This window comes from Mobula birostris, chromosome 9 (genome assembly GCF_030028105.1).
Source record: "Mobula birostris isolate sMobBir1 chromosome 9, sMobBir1.hap1, whole genome shotgun sequence".
NCBI lineage: Eukaryota > Metazoa > Chordata > Chondrichthyes > Myliobatiformes > Myliobatidae > Mobula > Mobula birostris.
The window spans coordinates 134,696,800-134,719,435 of record NC_092378.1 but is presented as its reverse complement, the minus strand read 5'-3'; the positions used below and the strand labels follow the sequence as shown (position 1 = coordinate 134,719,435).

Below are 22,636 nucleotides of genomic sequence, written 5' to 3'. Positions count from 1 at the left end.
TGTATTCCATCAAATGCCCAATGTTTATTTCGTAGGTATCATCCATAATGAAAGAATTCATCTTTCTCAAGGATACCCATTTCTCCAGAAGCACTTTATTATTATTATTTTTAAACAGAATCACAGAAGAGAATTATAACTCCCAGCCACTTAAACACTGTGGCTTCTAGAGCAGGTTAGAGGCTGAGTATCCTCCAGGAGAATCTCACCTCCCAAAACCCAAAAACCTTTTCACCACCTATAAGGCACAGATCAGAAACATGCTTGAAAACTCATCATTTAGCTGGATGAGTGCATCAAAAGCTCTCAGAAAGCTCAACACCATCCATGGCAAAGCAATCCACTTGTTTTACACTGTCAATCACCCTAAATATTGATTTCTTCTGCCCACAGCTATCAATAGCTATAGCATACTGCATTATCACCACTACAGTTACTCATTCTCATCAACAGCATCTCCTGAGCCTCTACCACTAGGAAGGACAGGAGTAGCAGTCACATGGTAACATCACCACCTTTAGTTTCCTTTCCAACTCTCACAGCATCCTAATGTGGAAATACTTTGCCAATCTTTTATCATCGCTGGATCTAAATCCTGGAACTTTCAGCCACGCAGTGCTGTGCAACTGCAAGGGACTGCAGTTCAAGAAGATGGCTCCTCACCATCTTCTCAGGGGCAAATAGGTAGAGCAATAAATTCTGCTAATGCCGCCTATACCCAGATCCCTAGAAGCACAGGAAGACATTTTCATCACTGTGTCTGATCCCTGGAAGAGTTACAAAAATTTGTGCTGGTGTATTTTTCTTTCTACATAATCTTGTATATTGTTTCCACTTCTCATATATGGAAAGAGTGGCACTTCTGTAAATAAAGGAGGTTGCCCCCCAAAGGAGATGAGATGTAAGATGATGTGATGTTAAAATGAAATGTTACCTCTTGTGGGTCTCAACTATCTGCCATTTTCTTTAATTCATCGATAGCATGTTGGGAACGCAGCAAAATTCCTGCAAAGAATTCACCTGGTGCAGCCATCTCTAATCAAAATGATACTCAACTTCAAATGACCAGATCTGGGTTCCTATTAAAGAGAGATTGAACTTCCATGGGAAAACTTCAGTATACCCATTGAAATATTACAAAAAAAAACTTGATGAGCTTCTATGGAAGCTAATCTCTTTGAACTCAAGCACTCAACCTGGTATGTATAACACAAAGCAGAATGCTGAAAGAGCTGAGCAAGTCAAGCAACGTTTGTAGTGGCAAAAGGTGTAAAGCAATATTTCAGGTTGAGACCCTGCTTCAAGGTGCGTATGTGAGCTTCCCTCAGACTCTCCTCCTCAGCATCCTTCCCCTCAGCTGCCAATGCATAATCTTAATACTGACAGCACTGCTCTTTCATCAATTCCTGACAGCTGAGGCTGTTGTTAACTCTTGCTGTGAGGATGAATCGTTGCAGAAAATTCTGCCTGTCAATGACTTCGAGGTAATTGGTGCAATTTACCAGATCCATCCCAAGTCTCTGCTGTGCAGACTTGTCAATAAAAAAAAGCTTCTTTTGTAAAGATAGGACTCATTTGTATCCTCCCAGTCTCTGGAGTACTTTGGGCAATTGGGTTGCTGTAAGACCTCGGACCCATGATGCATTTCGCCCTCTGTTGCATGGGACCCTTGGTCCCTCAATGACATTCATTCTACAACAAAAGAATGGCACACAGCCAACTCACCATTTTTAATTTATAGTACCTGCATTTTCCTTCTTTAAATTTGGATTTTACTGATAGAGATTTGAACATAGTTATCAGGTTTAGTTGTGTTACTAAACACAGCTTGATTTTTCAGCGCCAGCTGAGGAGGCTCCAAATAATGTGCATAACAGTATAACAGAAGTTGTAATAGACAATCCATTTGTCACACATTCCACTATAAATGGATAATAAACCAGCAGTCAGTTTGAAAAAGGGTAAGTTGAATATGGAAGAACATCTTACAACATGGTAAGACAGGTAACAGAAATTCTGAATATAGGTTCAGAACAGTTAATAGTTAACAGTTAATATTTTCTGATATGAAGTTGCTAACACACGGTATGAGTCAATTTCCTCAGGCTGTTACCAAGCACTCTCTGCTATCATTAAGCTATTCTCTTTTCTTATGACATTTGTTTAAATAGAAAGGCTAATGAATAAAGAAACATATTCTGACCTTCAGACCGTGATTCTGATCTGAACAATTTTCTAGGAATCAATCAAGTGGTTTACAACATCCTTGGGCAACCACCACTTCCTGCCCATTAATATGTCACCATTCTTAGTGTAAAATCAATCATTAGTATGTCAATGAGATCTGGGAATTAGAAAAGCTCAAACCTGACATCTAGACCAGCTGATGAGTTGCCAAATCATCTTACTATCCACCTACCAAAACCAGGCTGGAGTTAAAATCAAGGTATTAAATTTAAAATGCTCTATTAGATCTGCGCTTGCTATTCCTGATTAATCCATGTGCTTGTATGGCCTACTAATTTTATCATGATTTAGGAACTCTAAATTTATACATAGTTGATATTAGACCAGTCTATAATTAACCTGTTTATCTTTCTCCTCAAACATTTTTTAAAGATATTAGCTACTTTACAGTCCAAAAGCACAACTGCTTACTTAAGGATTGAAATATGGTGGTGGGTCCCTCCCATTTCTTAAAAATAAATATGAGATGAGGAAATATTCTGCACGGCAGAAATAGCAGCATCTATGAAAAGCAACACATAAACTGCAGGCCAGTAATCTTTAACCAGAACTGGAAAAGACGTCACGGGTGTTAGGAAAGTAGAGAGATAGGGAAGGATAGGAGGTGTAAAGGAGAACTTGTTATCTACAATAGACTGTAATTCAGAAATGATGAGATAAATATCAGAGGCATTAGAGGCAGTTTGGAAATATATGGGAGCAGAAGTAATACTATATAATTGTTGAACTCAGTCTTGATTCCTGCACACCATTAAGTGCCTGATTTAAGGATGAGATACTGAGAGCAGGAGGCAGTGGGCAGAATTCCAAGTAGGAGCTAATTGATATCATTCAATGCTCAATGCATACTAGAGGAACCTGGACACTTAACGATCATGAGTTCAATTCTTTGTTCAGGAGCAATATTGTTTACAATTATTTCATATCATTGTAAATATACTCCTCAAAGCTTCTCAGATCCATTTTCATTTGTAGATAAATAAAAGGGTTAAAAAATCCATAAAGCTTCCCATCTTAACAATAACCTTAACAAGAAACCATCAGAGCCCTGAAATAAATTATTTAGACAGATTCCTTCAGTCCCTTTCTCCATTTTTTGGCAGCTTGCCTAGCCTCCTGGTAAAGATTACAGAGAACATCCCTGAAGGGTGAACATCTCCACCATACATTTACCCTCCTTGGCAAGTCTGTTCTCTACATTCCTTCAGCGAGTCATCTCAACCCCTCAATTTATCTGTTGCTTTATTATTTAGTTCCAAAATATTTTGGCTGAAGTAATTGTGTTGCATATGAAACATGTATTATTACAGTGGCATGCGAGGTGTCAAGTCAAGTCAAGTCAAATTTATTTATAAAGCACATTTAAAAACAACCCATGTTGACCAAAGTGCTGTACAATCTGTAACAGGTAGCTAAAATCACAAATACAAGAAACACAGACATAAACAACGCGGCACACAGCTTATAGGCACAGAATAAACAACACATGAGCCTAAGCACAAGCCAAAAAATCAGCCACATCAGGAAGATTCAAACGCTAGTGAATAAAGGTAAGTTTTGAGCCTGGACTTAAAAGAGCCAATGGAGGGGGCAGATCTGATAGGGAGGGGAATGCTGTTCCACAGTCTAGGGTCTACAACAGCAAAGGTGCGGTCACCCTGAACTTAAATTTAGATCGTGGGACAGCTAGGAGCCCCAAGTCAGCCGACCTGAGGGACCTGGAAGTAGAATAAGGGGTTAGAAGGTCTGTGATATAGGAGGGGGCTAGCCTATTTACGGCTTTAAAAACAAACAGGAGAACCTTAAAATCAATTCTAAACCGTACTGGTAGCCAGTGGGGAGAGGCCAGGATAGAAGTAATATGGTCCCTTTTCCGTGCACCTGTCAAGAGCCTGGCTGCGGCGTTCTGGACCAGTTGCAGGTAGGAAAGGGACGACTGACTAATCCCAGTATACAGAGAGATGGAGTAGTCCAAGCCGGAGGATATAAGGGCGTGGATGACTTTCTCGAGTTCTTTGAAAGAGAGAAACGACTTGATTTTGGCAATAGTACAAAGCTGGAAAAAAGCTAGCTTTTACTACGGCATTAAATTGCTTGTCAGACTTAAAGGCAGAGTAAAATATCACACCAAGGTTTTTGACATGGAGTTTGACAAGGGTGGACAGGTTACCAAGACTGTTGGTATCCATGCAAATTTCACTCAGGAACAATATGTGGTGAATTTTGTGTGCACTTAAGACTATTTAAGTACACACAGTACTTAAGGAGGTGGCTCTAGAAAGTGTAGATGCGTTGGTAATCATTTTCCAATGTTTTATAGATTCAGGATCAGTTCCTGCCGATTGGAGGGTAACTAATGTTACCCCACTTTTTAAGAAAGGAGGGAGAGAGAAAGCAGGGAAATAGACCAGTTAGCCTGACATCAGTGGTGGGGAAAATGCTGGAGTCAATTATAAAAGATGAAATAGTGGCATACTTGGATAGCAGTAACAGGATCAGTCCGAGTCAGCGTGGATTTACAAAGGGGAAATTATGCTTGACTAATCTTCTGGAATTTTTTGAGGATGTAACTATGAAAATGGACAAGGGAGAGCCAGTGGATGTAGTGTACCTGGACTTTCAGAAAGCCTTTGATAAGATTCCACTTAGGAGATTAGTGGGCAAAATTAGAGCACATGGTATTGGGGGTAGGGCACTGACATGGACAGAAAATTGGTTAGCAGACAGGAAACAAAGAGTAGGGATTAACGGGACCTTTTCAGAATGGTAGGCAGTGACTAGTGGGGTACCGCAAAGCTCAGTGCTGGGACCGCAGCTATTTACAATATACATTAATGATTCAGATGAAGGGATTAAAAGTAACATTAGCAAATTTGCAGATGACACAAAGCTGGGTGGCAGTGTGAAATGTGGGGAGGATGTTATGATAATGCAGGGTGACTTGGACAGGTTGAGCGGGCAGATGCAGTTTAATGTGGATAAATGTGAGGATATCCACTTTGGTGGTAAGAACAGGAAGGCAGATTACTATCTGAACGGTGTCAAGTTAGGAAAAGGGGAAGTACAATGAGATCTAGGTGCCCTTGTTCATCAGTCACTGAAAGTAAGCATGCAGGTACAGCAGGCAGTGAAGAAAGCTAATGGCATGTTGGCCTTCGTAACAGGGGGAGTTAAGTATAGGAGCAAAGAGGTCCTTCTGCAGTTGTACAGAGCCCTGGTAAGACCACACCTGGTGTATTGTGTACAGTTTTGGTCTCCAAATTTGAGGAAGGGCATTCTTGTTATTGAGGGAGTGCAGCGTAGGTTCACGAGGTTAATTCCCAGGATGGCCGGACTGTCATAAGTTGAAAGATTGGAGCGAATGGTCTTGTATACACTGGAATTTAGAAGGGTGAGAGGGGATCTGATTGAAACGTATATTATTAAGGGATTGGACACACTAGAGGCAGGAAACATGTTCCCGATGTTGGGGGAGTCCAGAACCAGAGGCCACAGTTTAAGAATAAGGGGTAGACCATTTAGAACGGAGTTGAGGAAAAACTTTTTCACACAGAGTTGTGGATCTGTGGAATGCTCTGCCTCAGAGGGCAGTGGAGGCCAATTCTCTGGATGCTTTCAAGAAAGAGTTAGATAGAGCTCTTAAAGATAGCGGAGTCAAGGGATATGGGGAGAAGGCAGGAACTGGGTACTGATTGTGGATGATCAGCCATGATCACAGTGAATGGCCGTGCTGGCTCAAAGAGCCGAATGGCCTACTCCTGTACCTATTGTCTATTGTCTATAACATATAGGAGCAGAATTAGGCCATTCAGTCAATTGAGTCTGCTCCATCATTCTATCATTCCCTCTCAACCCCATTTTTCTGCCTTCTGCCTTTGACAGCTTAACTAATCAAGAAGCTATCAACTTCCACTTTAAGTAAAGAGAATGACTGGGCTTTCCCAGCTGTCTGAGGCAATGAATTCCACAGATTCACCACCATCTAGCTGAAAAAATTCCTCCTTATTTCTGTTATAAAGGGATTTTATTCTGAGCCTGTCCTTTCTGGTCCTAGACTCTATTAATGCTAGAAATATCCTTTCCATGCCCACTCTATCAAGGCCTTTCAATATTCAGTACATTTCAATGAAATCCCTCTTCGTTCTTCTAAACTCTCCACAGCGATTACAGGCCCAAAGCCATCAAATGTTCCATATATGTTAACCCTTTCATCCCTGCAATCATTCTCATAAATCTCCTCTTGATTCCTTCCAATGGCAATACATACATCCATTCATGGGTATGGGATCAAAACTGCTCATAATATGCCAAATGTGGTTTGACTAAGGCTTTATAAAGCCTCAGCATTACATCCTTGCTGTTATATTCCAGTCCCCTTGAAATGAATGCAAATATTGCATTTGCCTTTCTTATTAGTGACTCAATCTGCATGTTAACATAGAACATAGAACAGTACAGCATCGTACAGGCCCATTGGCCTGTAATGCTGTGCCAACCTTTTAACCAACTCTAAGATCAATCTAACTCTTGTTTCCTACACAACCCTCCATTTTTCTATCATACATGTGCTTGTCTAAGAGTTTCTTAAATGCTCCTAATGTATCTGTCTCTACACTACCCCTGGCAGGGCATTCCATGCACTCACTACTCTCTGTGTAAAGAACCTATCTCTGACATCTCCCCATACTTCATCACCTTAAAATTATGCTCCCTGCTTTTTGCCATTTCTACCCCAGTCTATACACCCAATCTATGTCCATTATCATCTTCTACAGCTTTATCAAGTCACCTCTCGTCCTCCTTCACTCCATAGAGAAAAGCCCTAGCTCAATCAGCCTATCCTCAAAATACTCTTTAGTTCAGGCAGCATTCTGGCAATTCTTCTCTGTCCTCTCTCTAAGGCTGTTACACACTTTTTATAATGAGGCAACCAGAATTAAGCCCAATATTCCAAGTGTGGTCTAGCCAAGTTTTAATAGAACTGAAACGTCACCACACAGGTCATGAACTCAATCCCCCGACTAATGAAGGCCAACTTACCACATGCTCTCTTAACTGCCCTATCAATGTGAGGTCCAACTTTGAAGGATCTATGGACATGAACCCCAAGATTCCTCTGTTTCTCCACATTGCCAAGAATCAAACAATTAACTCCGTATTGACTTTAAATTTGATCTTTCAAAGTAAATCACTTCAGACTTCTCCAGGATGAACCCCATCTGCCACTTCTTAGCCCATCTCTGCACTTGGTTAATATCTTGTTGTACCTTATGACTACACTTTCCACAACCTTCATGTCATCTGTAAACTCACTAGCCCACCCTTCCACTTCTTCATCCAATTCACTTATAAAATTCACAAAGAGCAGGGGTCACAAAACAAATCCCTGCAGAACACCACTGGTCACAGACTTCCAGGCAAAATATGCTCCCTCCACAACCACCTTCTGCCTTCTAGGGGAAGGCCAATTCTGAATCCAGACAGCTAAGCTTCCCTGGATCCTATACCTCCTGACTTTCTGAACGAGTCTACCATAGGGAACCTTACCAAATGTTTTACTAAAATCCATATACACCACATCCATTCCTCTATGTTCATCAATGTGCTTTGTCACATCCTCAGGCTTGAGGTATGATCTGCCCCTCACGAAGCCATGCTGTCTATGCCTAATAAGACTATGCTTCTTCAAATACTTGTAAATCTTGTCTCTAAGAATCTTCTCCAATAATCTACACCACTGAATTCTGAATGTGTTGCCCATTCAAAAAATAGTCTCTGCCTTTATTCCTTCCACCAAAATGCCTGTCTCCTACTACTTTTGCCTCATTTGCAAATTTGGCCACAAAGCCCTTAATTCCATCATCCAGATCTTTAACACACTGTATAATGTGAAATGTAGCAGACCCAACACTGACTCCTGTCGAACACCATTGATCGTTGGCAGCCCAACAGAAAAGACCCCCTTTATTCCCACTCTTTGCCTACTACCCAGCGGCCAATCTTTAATCAGGACACATATGCCAACATTCACATATATGACATGATTCTCTTGCCTTTAGGATAGTTATACACAGTAACCACATGTTGGGAGTCACATGCAAACTGCAAATTTTCCTAGATTCTGTCAAGGCTGAAGAGTTCTTAAGTAATCTAAAAAGAGAAATTGCAGTACAATCAAATGAGTAGACACTTTCTTCAGTAATGGTGCCAGGTGGACAGCCAGACAATGGAAGTGACTCTCTTCTCAAAGTTAGTAAAGGCTTCACGTCAAAAAAAAGGAGAGAAATCTGGCCCTTCTAGTTCCATAAGAATCTCCCCAACAATTGTTTAGGTAATTTCCATTCTTTTGACGTAATTATTGGGTGAGCATTTTTCCTTTCATCTCAGCTTCCTCCTGTGATCTTCAACATATAGAAGCCAATCTTCAGTCAATTTAGTTCATTGAGACCTCAAGATACAAGCAGGGTCGAATGCATTGAATAACATCCGGTCTGTAGTACTTAGGATATACTGTCCTGAACTTGTTGAATATCTAGTCAAACTACTCTGATAAAATTATAACACTGGAATCTATGTGGATAATTTTTGTTCACAAAAAGCAGGACAAATTCAATCTAGCTACTCTGGGTAGCCTCCAACCTGATGGCATGAACATCGATATCTCGAACTTCCAGTAATTGCCTCCACTCCCTCACCATTTTCATTCCCACTTCCCTCCCTCACCTTGCCTCCTTACCTGCCCATCACCTCCCTCTGGTGCTCCTCCCCCTCCCCTTTCATCCACGGTCTTCTACCCTGTCCTATCAGATTCCCCCTTCTCCCAGCCTTTTACTTCATCCCTCCCCCTCTCCCAGTTTCACCGATCACCTACTACCTTGTACTTCTTCCTTCCCTCCCCCCACCTTTTTGCTCTAACTTCTCATCTTCTTTTCCAATATTGACAAAGGGTCTTAGCCCGAAACATCGGCTGTTTACTCTTTTCCATAGACGCTGCCTTAGCTGCTGAGTTCTTCCAGCAATTTGTGTATGTTGCTTGGATTTCCAGCACCCGCAGATTTTCTCATCTTTAGCTATATCATCGGTGAAGTGAAAGAAGGTGTTATCAACAATTCTCCCAAATGGTACTTTCTCTCCATTCACCTGTTCACTAAAGTCAAGTCAGTGTTGCAGTAGGACAAACTTCAGTGCAGTTTTGGCCTAAAGGGATCAAAATGCTAGATACTAGGGTTGAGAGTGACTGCTTTTATCACAAGGCAAAATTTAAATGAGTGCAGGATCAAAGACCCTTGTAAAACTAAAACTACTGGGCACTAGGTGGAAAGCAATCCACTGGTTGGAATCATAGCTTGCACACAGGAAGATGGTTGTGTGTGTTAGAAATCAATAATCCTTCATCAGGACATCACTAAAGGAGTTCCTCAGGGCTCAACAATCTTTTGCTGTTCATCAGCAACTTATTTTCTATCATAAGATCGGAATTAGGGGTTACTCAGCAAAGATTACACCGTGTTCAGTTCTATTTGCAAAGTAAAAACAATCCATACCCAAATGCAGCAAGCCTTAGACATCATTCACATATATGTTGGTAAGTCAATGGTAAGTAACCTTTATTGCACACAAGACCAGACAAGGACCACCTCCATAAGAGAGCCTAACCAACTATTCTTGATCATTAACACCAGTACCTTGACTTCCCCTCCAAGTTGCACAAGATCCTGCCTTAGAAACAGATTATTGTTCCTTGGATGTAAGTCCTCGAACCCTCTACACAACAAGATTGAGGGAGTACTTTCCTGAGAAAGTTTGCTTTTTCTGAAGGCTATTTAGGGATAGTCTTTACCCAATAAAAACTAACAACTCAAAACAATTTTAAAAATTAGATGTTTTTTTTCTGTGATTTCAATTTATCATACTCTTCTGCAGAAATACATTAAATCTCTAGTGGTTGTTTTTTTTTGGAAGGGTTTGATCAGTCCCTTGCAATCTGATGCTAATCATGAAAAATTATCTTAAGGCAACTGAATGAACAATAGATTAACGTTTCAGAGTCATTGAGCCAGAAATATTTCAACGTGAGAAAACACTGAATTGGTGCTGAAGATGACATATTGAATGTGGCTTAGGACAATAACATTACAAGCAATGTGGTTTCTGAAATGAAAGATCAAAACAGCCAAAATACTCATAGTGTTCTTATCACTACAAAGAAATAACAGCCTTCAAGAAGACATATTCTTATTATGATTACAGATAATAGTTTAGTGATTTTGTCACTTCCTCTAATGGAGTTTCTTTTCATGCAGTCCTTCCTGACCGATGTACAGATTCTCCATCAACGGCCAATGACTTTCACTGAAGCTACAATAGAAGCCTAGTCAGGGATTGTTAATGGAAGAGAAACAGAGTGAATGCTTCAAGTCAAAGTAACATGCCTTAATGACTACCATCGACAATGGCTCTGACATCTATCATCATCTAGTGCATCGAGGGCCTGATCTTGGTACACAACTCCAGCCTCCCAGACAACCTCGACCCACTGTGATTTGCCTAGTAGGCTAGGTAACAAAGATGCTTCTCCTATTTACAGACTACAGCTCTGTTTTCAAAAGCATAATTTCAAACAAACTCACCTCCAAACTCTAAGACCTAGGACTCAACATCCCACTCAACAACTGGATCATTATCTCCCTGACCAACAGACTGTAATTTGTAAGAATAGGGGGAAAAAAAACCCTCTATAACTGTCCTCAACACCAGTACCCCAAAAGGACCCTTACTATACTCACAATTGTGCGGCCAAATTCCATTTTAAGTCCATTTACAAATCTGTAGATGATGCCACCATAGTGGACCAAATCTCAAACATCAACAAGACAGAGTATGGAAGGAGACAGAAAGCGTAGTGATGTGGTATCAACACAACAACAGTGTCAGCAAATCAAAAGAGCCAGTCACTGACTTCAGGAGGTAGGGTGGAGTACACACTCTGTCCGTATCAATGGTGATGAGGTAGAGATACTTGAGACCTTCAGGTGTACATATCACCCTGGTCCACTTACAGCCAAGAAAGCATACAAATGTGTCTACTTCTTCAGAAGGCTAAGGAAATTCAGCATGTCCCCAATGATTCTCAGCAATTTTTACAGACATATCTTATAAACACAAAAGATTCCAAAGATGCTAGAAATCTTGAGAAACACACACAAAATGTCAAATGCTGGAGGAGCTCAGCAAGTCAGGTAGCTTCTATGGAAATGAGTAGTCAAGGTTTCAAGGGTCTCAGCCCCAAACATCAGCTGTTCATTTCTCTCCATAGAAGCTGCCTGACTTGCTGAGTTTCTCCAGCATTCTGTGTGCATTGCTCAAGTTTCCTATAAAGCTTTTCACTGTATCACAGTACGTGCAAAAACAATAATAAACCAATTCCATCAAAAATGAAAAGTTTGTAAAGCTGCGGAGGACTGGAGAGGGATTCTTCTGATAAGGTGAAACAATGGTGACAAGCTCTAAACAAGGTTAACTAGTCAGTAAGTGAATGCAAGTAGATAGAGAGTGAGAAAAATTCAAAGTAACTTGAACAAAGGACGGGGGAGTAATGAAATGCAGAACAGCAGGATATACCAGTAGCTCAGGTTGAGTATGCCCTTCACTCCCAGAGAGGGAGGGGAGAAAATCAAGCTGAGCTAATTATCACATATGGTTATTGATGGAAGACCAAGAAATCAAGTTATTGGCAGGTGTAGAATTCAATTTTGAGTCCAGAAGGATGCAACATGCCCAGACAGATGAGATACTGTTCCTCAACCTGACAATGGGCACAGACCGATTGGTGAGAAGACTTTAGTATTTCAAACATCTTCTGTGTTTTTATTATTTTCGATTTCCAGCATCTGTAGCATTTATATTAATTTTCAATGAATTGTTCATTCCAAGCCATTTGAGACAGTGCTGTGTACGTGAACATATTTCATTTAAATTTTGTCATGCTCAGAGTTTACAGAAACAATCTGGTTGACTTGGTATGATAGATTCCATTATACTTTCTACAACAGATCTGGATCTTTGCGAGCCAGGACAGGCCATCCTACGTTTATCTATCATAGAGTTATTCAGCCCAAGACTGGGACCTAATGTTAAGTTGTGGGCTATCCCACCTCACTGATTTCGGGTATTAATCTTTCTCTTGTTCCTCTCATTGCTGATTCCTATTTTAGCCTACTCTAACCCTTTGATGACCAGTTACTTCAGTGCAAGCTTTTCTGACAATCTTGATTGCTTCTGCCCTTTTAAAATTACTTGCCACTTCTACAGGTGACCCAGTGCAGGATCATTGGCATTGTTCTCCACACAATAGGTGCCATCATTCACAACAGAAACCTCAGTGTGCTTTGAAAAAGGCCTAACCGAATCAGAAATACTGGAATTGGTACTCTCTTACTTCCAATCATCTCGTTCTGATTCCATCTGCTTTTCACTACCCCCCTAAAAGTACCCATTATCCCCTTTCTTTCTTACCAGATTTCAGCACTGGTAGCCTTCTCCCTCCCCTATTTGGCTCCATCAGCCCATTATTTCTCAGCACCCCTTGGTCCACCAATCTGCCAATGGCCCTGTCCACTCTCCCTCTCCTCTTCACTTTTTACACTTGCTTTCTTCCCTCTCCACACATAGTCCGATGCAGTGTATCTCAAACTTCAATCATTTCTTTCCCCTTAACAAGTATTATTCAACTTCAAGAAAATCTGCACATGCTGGAAAACCTAGCAACACTCACACACATAAAATGCTGGAGGAACTCAGCAGGCCAGACAGCATTTATGGAAAAGAGTAAACAGTCAATGCTTTGGCCTGAGACCCTTCATCAGGATTGGAAAAGAAGATGAGCAGTCAGAGCAAGAAGGTGAGAGAAGGGGAGGAAAGGTATAAAGTGGTAAGAGATAGGTGAAACCAGGAGAGGGAGCAGGGTGAAGTAAAGAGTTGGGAAATTGATTGGTGAGAGAGATAAAGGGCTAGAGAAGGGGGAATCTGATAGGAGAGGGTAGAAAACCACGGAAGAAAGTGAAGGGGAGGAACACAGAGGGAGGTGATGGGAGGTAACCTTCTTCTTACTCTGAAATTTCACTCCCTTTCTTTGACTCTTCATCTAGGGGAGCCATCTTCCCTGCATCTAACCTGTCAAGTATAGTTGATGACTTCCTGTTCAGACTTCATGGTTGATCCTGAATTTCCAATTAAATGTTTTAAATCTCCACCCTAAATCTACTTCGAAATCCTTAGTTTTTCCCAATGAAATTCAAAATGTCATGGAACAGCATCTCATCTTCCAACTAGGCATTTTCAACCTTCTGAATTCAATAAAGCTCAATATCAGGTGATCAGTCATTCCACCTTATGCCGCACACTTTCATTCTCTCATATTCTCTGGTAATATTAGTTTTCATTTCCTCCACCTGCATAGACCTTTTCCAGACATATTGTTTGATACTTTCTATCTCCCTGACCCTTGTAACTGGTACTACCGTCACTTGTATCATTCATTCTCACCTGGCTTCCACCGTATCACGGACCTTCTCTTCAGTTCCCTATGTAAACCTTCCCATTCACTCTGCACCAAAACTTGCTCAATCTCTACATTTATCTAGTTCAGATAAAAATAAGAAATATGAGTCCTCAAACATTTCTCCATATCCAGATGTTGTCTAATCTGTTACATAGTTTTATCATTTTATGTTTCCACTTGATATAGTTTGCACTTGGATTATTAAATTTCTGCACAGACGAATATCACAGAAGAAGGCTCAAAGAGTGAGTTGCAACGCAAAACTCATCATATTAACAAGAATAAACCATGTACTGGCTTTTCATTTTTATATTCATTGACAAGGCATTAAGGAGCATTCTATTACATTTCTTAAAACCAATACCACCGTTGCCACTCATGTGGACCCCTTATGGTAGTGCACTACTACAGCTGAGGGGTTCATCACCCTACCTGTCAGGCAGCGGAAGAACCCTATACTGTGGTCCTTCCCCATCGAAGGTTTGTGGTTGTATTTGTTCCTATCATTGGCCACAGCAACCAGATAATATAATAAAGAGACATTTTTGCCAAAATAAACTTTATTCATAATAAAATTATCACAAAAATAACTGTTCATTGCTTTTTCATTCTTACATTCATTGATAATATTTTAAGTAGTATTCAAATACATTTCTTAAGCCCAATTACACTACAGTAATTGAGGGGCTTCCTCACCCAAACTAGCTCCTCCAGTATCGGGAGAAAACTCCGATCTCTTCTGCCTTCTATCACAGAACTTTCCCTTAGTGTTTTAACCCCTCTCCTTTCTCCACATATTTAAGCTTGCCACACTTCTAACTTACCTAGTTATGAAAAGTTATCAGTCTGAAACATAAATTATATTTCCTTTTTCAAACTTTCTGATGGACCTGATGCAGATTTCCAGCAAATTTTGTTTTTTATTTCCGATTTCCAGTACCCACCATATTTTGTACCTGTTTCTGATATAACTTTCTTGGATTGCGTTCATGCATTCTCCATTGATATGCATCTTGATCCAACAGATACACATAAGTTAAAATATTGCGACTATACAGTATCTGCACTCATCTCAGCTAGTAACTACGATATTTGTGAAAGGTTATTCCTGTATTCAGGCATAGTTTCTACATCAGTAGTAACCTTGTTAATCTTCTTAACCTTGTTTCCATTTGGCTTATCAAAGTCAATGATCTCATAGCAAGTCTATTGTCCCATTTTTAAATCTTTAACCTATTCTCTTGCACTTGCCCATTAACATCCCACTAATTTTCCTACTAGCCAACAAAACAAGGAGTTAATTAACCTAACAACCAGCAGGGCTTTCGATGTGGGAGGAAACCAGAGCTCTCATGGAAACCTAGGAGGACGCACACACTCCAAACTTATAAAATTAGAGTTCAGAGTTCAACCTGGTTTGCTGGGAGGTTTAAAACAACTGCACGCAATGGTATCTCAGCCTGCAACAGCAATTAGTAACACTGACCTGAGCACAGCATTCCTTGTCCTCTTAGCTCCAGTGACTTTTCTTATTTAATTAAACTTGTTCTTTTGGTGGTGCAGCAATGTTGTAGCCATGCTTGATAAACCTGAATGTTTACAAAAAGCCAACATCTATTTTAGGCAGCTATACACGGTTTATCAAAATCCCTAGCCAATATAAAGTAAATATTTTCATATATCTTTGGGGAGCAGTGCAAAGACTGGCAAAGATTTTCTTCTTTGCACCCAGCTTTTTAAAATCAGGCTTTCCTAACCAGCTTCCACATTCACCTACCCCCTTAAATGTTACATTAGGCTCCTGCTATTTTCATCAATAATTTGCATTTATAAAGTCTTTTAATGTACTAGAAAACCTCAAGGCTCTGAAGGAGGGTTATTAAAGAAAATTTGAAACTGAACAACATACAGTGATGTTAAGTGAAGAGTGAAATTTAATAAATTTTTGAAAAGAAAGCTAAAGTGGAGAGGCTTATGGAGAAAATTCCAGAGTTTGCAGATGAGACCACTTAAGGCATACCTGCCAATGGCAGATGGAGGAATGGAGGATGCTCAGGGGGCCAGAGTAGAGGACTGCAAAATCCTGGAGTACAGAAGGATAGCTGGAAGTTACAGAGATAGCATACAATATTAAATTATTGTTACACAAACATGTGTTGAAAAACTGTTCAGAAAGTCCATCAATGTATTTGAAAGCTGTGCATTATCTTGCAAAATCTCTGTAATAGATTTACAAATCTATACAGTACATCAATCCCTATCAAAAGCAATCATATAAACTTATGATTAATTTTATAACAAGATAGGAGAGAACCTTTTCAAATTAACTACTGTAGTTACATTCAAATAAAAATCCAACTGCTACAGGCAGCAGGCAGCTGACAGTTCCACAGAGAACCACAGCTAGCTACAGAATGCACAACAGCATTGTTCTGGACTGAGTCCAGAGGAGTGCATTAAGTTTCTGAGCTGAGAAACTGGATGCACTTGATAGATGACAGCTTTCGTGAGCCATAGATGACACATTTGGCAAAGTTTCATTCATTTAAATGGGTTACCAACCTTTATTAAAAAGGTAAATATAAGTTATAGGAGCAAATATTGGCTATTTGGCCCATCGAGTCTGCTCTGCTATTTCATCACGGCTGATATAAGGAGGTTATTTGTTTTCTCTTTATTCCATATACTTATATTTCATTTAATTAATGGCATTTTGAACTTAAACAAATGGTTTATTTTACTTTTTTTCTAATATTATTATTGCAATCAGCAAAAAGATGATTGTGCTATCTGAAATCCAACAGGGCAATCTGTAGATGGGGCATTAAGTTCTGCTACCTGAGACCTACTCATCACTTGTGGCCGACTCTATAGAACAGTTTAATAATAATGCTTCAATGTTATTAGGAACCACACATCCAGAAATGTTGTGTATTTAATATTTCGGTAATACTTAAGTAATATTGTAAATATAGTTTGATTAAGCATTCTTTAAATAATTCATTACAGGTTATATGCAAAAGTATATGATTATTGTGCAAAGATTATTACGCCACCACGTCATGTGTGAACACCTAACCTAAAGTAAAAAGTGAAGTGTATACAGTCTCCCGGTCTACCCATGTTTTTGCTTCAATTAGTTTTATGTTTTGATCTCACAAAACTGTATTGACAAGGAAGTTTGAAGATGAACCTGAGACTTGTTAATGGCAACGAGACACTCATGTTTAAAAATGGCAGAAAATGGACGAATTCACTGGTTCATAAACAGTCAGTAAGGGTGATAATAATCATAAATTTAAAAAAGAGCAGAATGGACTGACTACATCGGAAAGACAGATGTGTTTAATTGCACAATGGATAACTAGTTGATGTATACCGAGCAAACTAGAATCAAACAGTCATGGAAAAGTACAGCACAAAAACAGGCCCTTTGGCCCATCTAGTCCATTCTGAACCACTTAAACTGCCTAGTCTCATTGATCTGCACTGGGACTATATTCCTCCATACCACTGCCATCCACGTACCTTTCCAAACTTTGCTTAAATGTTGAAATTGAACTTGCATGCACCATTTGCCAATCTCTCACGACCCTCTGAGTGAAGAAATTTTCCCTCATGTTCCCCTTAAACATTTCACCTTTCACCCTAAACCCATTACCTCTCGTTGTGGTCCCACCCAACCTCAGTGGAAAAACCCTACTTGCATTTACACTGCTACACCCCTAATAATTTTGTATACCTCTATCAAATCTCCCCTCAGTCTTCTACATCCCAAGGAATAAAGTCTTAACCTATTTAATCTTTCCTCATAACTCAGGTCCTCCAATCCCGGCAACATCCTTGTAAATTTTCTCTGTACTCTTTCAACATCATTTATATCTTTCCTGTAGATATTTTGTGGGCACGTGGCCAAGTGGTTAAGGCGTTCATCTAGTGATTTGAAGATAGCTAGCTCGAGCCTCAGCTATGGCAGCGTGTTTGTGTCCTTGAGCAAGGCACTTAACCACGCATTGCTCTAGCGTCTGTGCAAGGAGTGGCGCCCCACACAGACTTCCAATCTGCTCTTTGTAAGGCATGAAAATGCCCAACGCAGGCCTCTCATGGTCTGAGTCGACGTTCCCTCCGCTCCCTTCCCCTGTAGATATGTGACCAAAACCGCACAGAATATTCCAAATTAGGCCTCACCAATGTCTTATAGAACTTCAACATAATATCCCACCTTTTATATTCAGTACTTCGGTTTATGAAGCCCAATGTGGCAAAAGCTTTCTTTACAACCCTATTACCTGTGACACCACTTTCAATTAATTATGGATCTACATTTCCAGATCCCTTTGTTCTACAAAGGGAAGTAAATTGATCAGTATTTTGAAACAAATGAAATAGCCAAACAAAAGCGAGTGCCAGTTCTGTTGACTGCATTGGATGGAAAAGTATACGGTTTGATTAGATGTTTAACTGCTTCAACCAAACCAACTGAAATGAGCCTTGTTGATATCATGAAAGTATTGCAGGAATAGTTAGAACCAAAACCATTGTTGGACTGCTTTAGGTTGCATAAGTGGACTCGAAAGGAAGGGAAATCCACTTCAGCTTACAAGGCTGAATTGAAGAGGTCAGTTCTGTGATGGAGTTCATGATAAACTGAGAGATTGTTTACTTTGTGGAATTTTACAAAAAAAGCATTCAAATAAGGCTCCTAACTAAAACACAACCCACATTGAAAAGAGCATTTGAAATTTCCGTATCAATGGAAACAGCAGACAGGGCCGCAATTGAGTTGCAGACAGAAATGAAAGTAAGAGTGAACAAAATTGAAACATCTAAACTGAAACTGGCTTGGCCAAGCAAATTGTGTTACCATTGTGGCAAGGGCTCACATACACCAGACCGATGCAGGTTTAAAGCTAAACTTCCAGAAAATGCAACAAAGTGAGACACATACAAACAGCATAAAATAAATGGACTGCACAGGGAAGAGAAACAGATTAAACAATCAAGTTACAGTTTCAAAAGAGTACTAATCTGCACACTGTTGATGAAAAATCTTGTAATGATGAGAGTAGCACAAGACTGAGTAGCATTGGGATTTACTATGTGAAAACTAACAAGAGACCAGCAATATGATTTACACCAGAAATGAATGGCAAATTAATTAATATGGATTGGACTCTGGCTTGGCCACAAAATGACTTTGAACGACATTTCAAAGATATTGAACTGAAGCCTGCAGATATCCAACTAAGAAATTACACTGGAGAAGAGATAACTCCTGCGGGAATGACATTGTAACATTTGAAATACAACAAGCAACAAGCCACATTGGGCTTCTATGTGGTGAAAATATGAAGGTCAGCATTGTGGGTCCATGATTGGCTGAGACACCTACAACTTGATTGGAGATCCATCCACTATTTGCATGCCACATTCCTTACAATAGATTCAACTGAAAGAGAATTAAGAAAAGTACTGGATGATGTCACTGCAGTGTTCAATGTTGGCATTGGAAAACTCAAAATATCAAGGATAAAATAGTGTTAAATAAAAATGTCACACTCAAGATTTACAGAGCCTGTCCAGTTCATGATCAAGCAGCCCATGAGCTGAATTGCCTGAAGCTGAAGAAATTACTTCCAAGGTTGAGTGGAGCCCATGAGCAACAACAATGGTCCCTGTAGCTAAGAAGAATGGATGTGTCAAGGTCTGTGGTGATTTTAAAGTCACCATCAACTTAATACAGGAAGTAGATCAATACCCTTTGCCCAGGATAGAGGATAATTTTGCAAACCTTTCTGGAGTAATACCGTTCAGTAAAGTGGACTTAGCTGAGGCCTACTTAAAGTTAGAGATGGAAGAAGAGTCCAAAGTATTTCTCAACATAAACACCCACAAAGGGCTTTATTGCTACAATAGCCTTACTTTAAGAGTAGCATTTGCACCAGCACTCTGGCAGAAAGCTATAGACTACCAGGCACTCCGTGTTACTTGGATGACATCGTTGCTACTGGTGAGGATGACAAGGAACATCTCCAAAATCTCAAGACAATGTTAAAAAGATTGGAAGATTATCTGTTCAGCGCATGATACAACATGTGTGAAATCTCTAAATCAAGCATTACTTACTGTGGTCACACCATTGACACACAAGAATTATGCAAATGTACTGAGAAAATTCAAGCAGTGGTGCATGCCTCAAGGCCAAACGATGTCACAGTTGCAGTCTTTTTGAGGATTTGTCAATTACTATAACAGGTTCCTGCCAAACCTGGTTACTGTGCTCCACCCCTTGAACTCATTACTGCAGATTGGGAAGAAATAGCAATGGATAAAGCAGTGGGAGGTGGATTTCTAAAAGGTAAAGGAAATTGTGATGTCAGACACTGAACTCACACGATATAATCAACATCATCCAGAGAAGTTCGCCTTATGGTATGAACTTGCCCTTGATAGGGTTTGCCTTATGTGGGGATTCATAGTTTTTTACCATCCAAATTGAGAGTAAAGTGTTGGAGAAGCTACATGCCAGTCATTCAGGTGTGGTCATGTCACATGTAATGACAGATAGAAGCCTTTGCATCATGTTGTCTTACCACTGCAGAGAAAAATTACATGAAGATTTACAGAGAGGCTTTGAGTCTGGTTTAGGGTGTAAAAAGTTTCAACCAGTACTTGTATGAGAGAGAGAATGCCCTCATGACTGAACATCAACTACTAGTGACCCTTTCCAACCCACAGCAGGGTATTCCACTAATGCAGAGATGAGCTTTGATTCTTGGAGGACACAATTACAAGATTGAATTCAAGTGGGCAACTGATCATGGAACTGCTGTTGGATTGTCCTGTTTACCTTTGGTAAAGGAAGTGCCTGAAAAATTTAAAACAGAGGATATTTCTCTGGACGTATTGTCCTTAATGCAAATTGCAGGTCATGTCTAACCAATCTAATAGAGGTTTTCAAGACAGTTACCAGAAAAGTTGATGAAGACAAGGCAGTGGATACTGTCCACATGAACTTTAGCAAAGCTTTGACAGGGTCCAACATTGGAAGTTTCAGTGACTCAGCATTCAAGATGAGGTAGTAAATTGGATTTGACATTGGCTTTGTGGGAGAAGCCAGAGTGACTAGTGGAGTGCCACAGGAATCGGCGTTGGGTCCATTGTTTGTCATCTATGTCAATGATTTGGATGATAATGTGGTTAACTGGATTAGCATATTTGTGTATGACACCACAATTGGGGGTGTAGTGAACAGTGAGGAAGACTATCATGGCTTGCAGTGCGATCTGGACCAGATGTGAAAATGAGCTGAAACATGGCAGATGGAATTTGATGCAGACAAGTGCAAGGTGTTGCACTTAGATAGGACCAACCATCTTACACAGTAAATGGTAGGGCACTAAGGAGTGCAATAGAACAAGAGGGTCTGGGAATAATTCATTGAAAGTGGTGTCACAGGTAGATATGGTCGTAAGGAAAGCTTTTGTCATATTGGTCTTATAAAACCACGTACTGAGTAACAGGAGATGGGATGTTATGTTGAAGTTCTGTAAGTCATTGGTGAGGACTATTTTACAGTATTGTGTGCAGTTTTGCACACCTACATGTAAATAAGGTGGAATGATTACTGAGAAAGTTTACAAGGATGCTGCCGGGTCTGGAGTCCCTGAGTTATAAGGAACAATTGAATAGGTTAGGACTTTATTCCTAATAACCTAGAAGGTTGAGGGGAGATTTGATAGAAGTATACAGAAGTATGAAGGATATAGATGGGTCCCAGTGCAGGTCAATGGGAGTAGACAGTTTAAATGCACTAGATGGATCTGTTTCTGTGCTGTACTTTTCTATCACTTCCTATTAGAGCTGAGATGATCCAAAGGGAATTCAGAAAAGATCCCACATCTCGGGTCACCCAAAATGGCTGGAATGTGCAGCAGAAATTCCAGCTCCTCCATATTTACCAGCGCCAGGATGAACTTGCCCTCGATGGGGGTTGCCACATACGGGATTGCCTTATGTAGGGAGTTGTTATACCACCCAAGCTGAGAGCTAAAGTTTTGGAGGGGCTACATGCCGGCCATCTAGGCATGCTCTAAATAAAAGCGTTGGCTCAAAGTTTTGTCTGGTGGCCTGGGCCTAGATCAGCAGATCAAGCAGCTTGCCATGCACTGTTCAGGATACCAACACGTTTAGAAGAAAGGTAGCCAGAGCCGTCAGAACCACTTCCCGCAGTCCCAGAGTCATCTCCTACATTCACCTCAGAGGAGACCCCACAACATGAGGTTGTTTCACACTCACAAGTATCATCTGCCAAGCAGAGTGAGTCCTATTCAGGAAAGGTGCTATCCCACAAGAGTAAGAAATCCTCCATAGCAATTAAACCTTTGGCTTAAATGGGATAATTTAAAAGCTACTACTCTGTGGATGTCTATAAAGACATCCTCAGCATAGTAAATTTTTTAAACTTATATTACGTATATAAGCTGTGATGCATTCTATATTGAGTTGAGCAGGGAGGAGTGTTGTGTATTTAATATTTGAGTAATATTGTAAATATATTGTTTGATTAAGAATTGTTTGTTTGTTTACATAATTTATAACAGTTATATGTAAAAGTACATGAGTGGCATACATCATTACACATCCACATCATAAGTTCACACTTCACTTGAAGTATAAAATGATTGTTGCTGGTAAGGACCAACAACAATCTGGTGAGAATCCAGCTCAATAATGTTAGTTAAAAAGGTTTACTGTGGATTTTTAAGCAACATCTGTCTGCTTCATTATCAATAACTAGAAACTCCTGCTAGGTACCCTAAGGTCATT

General features: G+C 40.1%; 1 protein-coding gene across 2 annotated transcripts in view; it reads right to left on the bottom strand.

Moving 5' to 3' along the window:
- Positions 1 to 22,636, bottom strand: part of rhbdl1 (rhomboid, veinlet-like 1 (Drosophila)) — a 195,418-nt gene that overhangs the window by 139,414 nt on the left and 33,368 nt on the right. The window contains exon 2 of one of the 2 annotated variants that reach the window (XM_072269539.1): positions 12,979 to 12,998. The exons of the other annotated variant lie outside the window; for it this stretch is intronic. Coding sequence (XP_072125640.1) covers positions 12,979 to 12,998 — 20 coding nt within the window. The remainder of the gene's footprint in view (positions 1 to 12,978; positions 12,999 to 22,636) is intronic. 2 annotated transcript variants of the gene reach the window in all.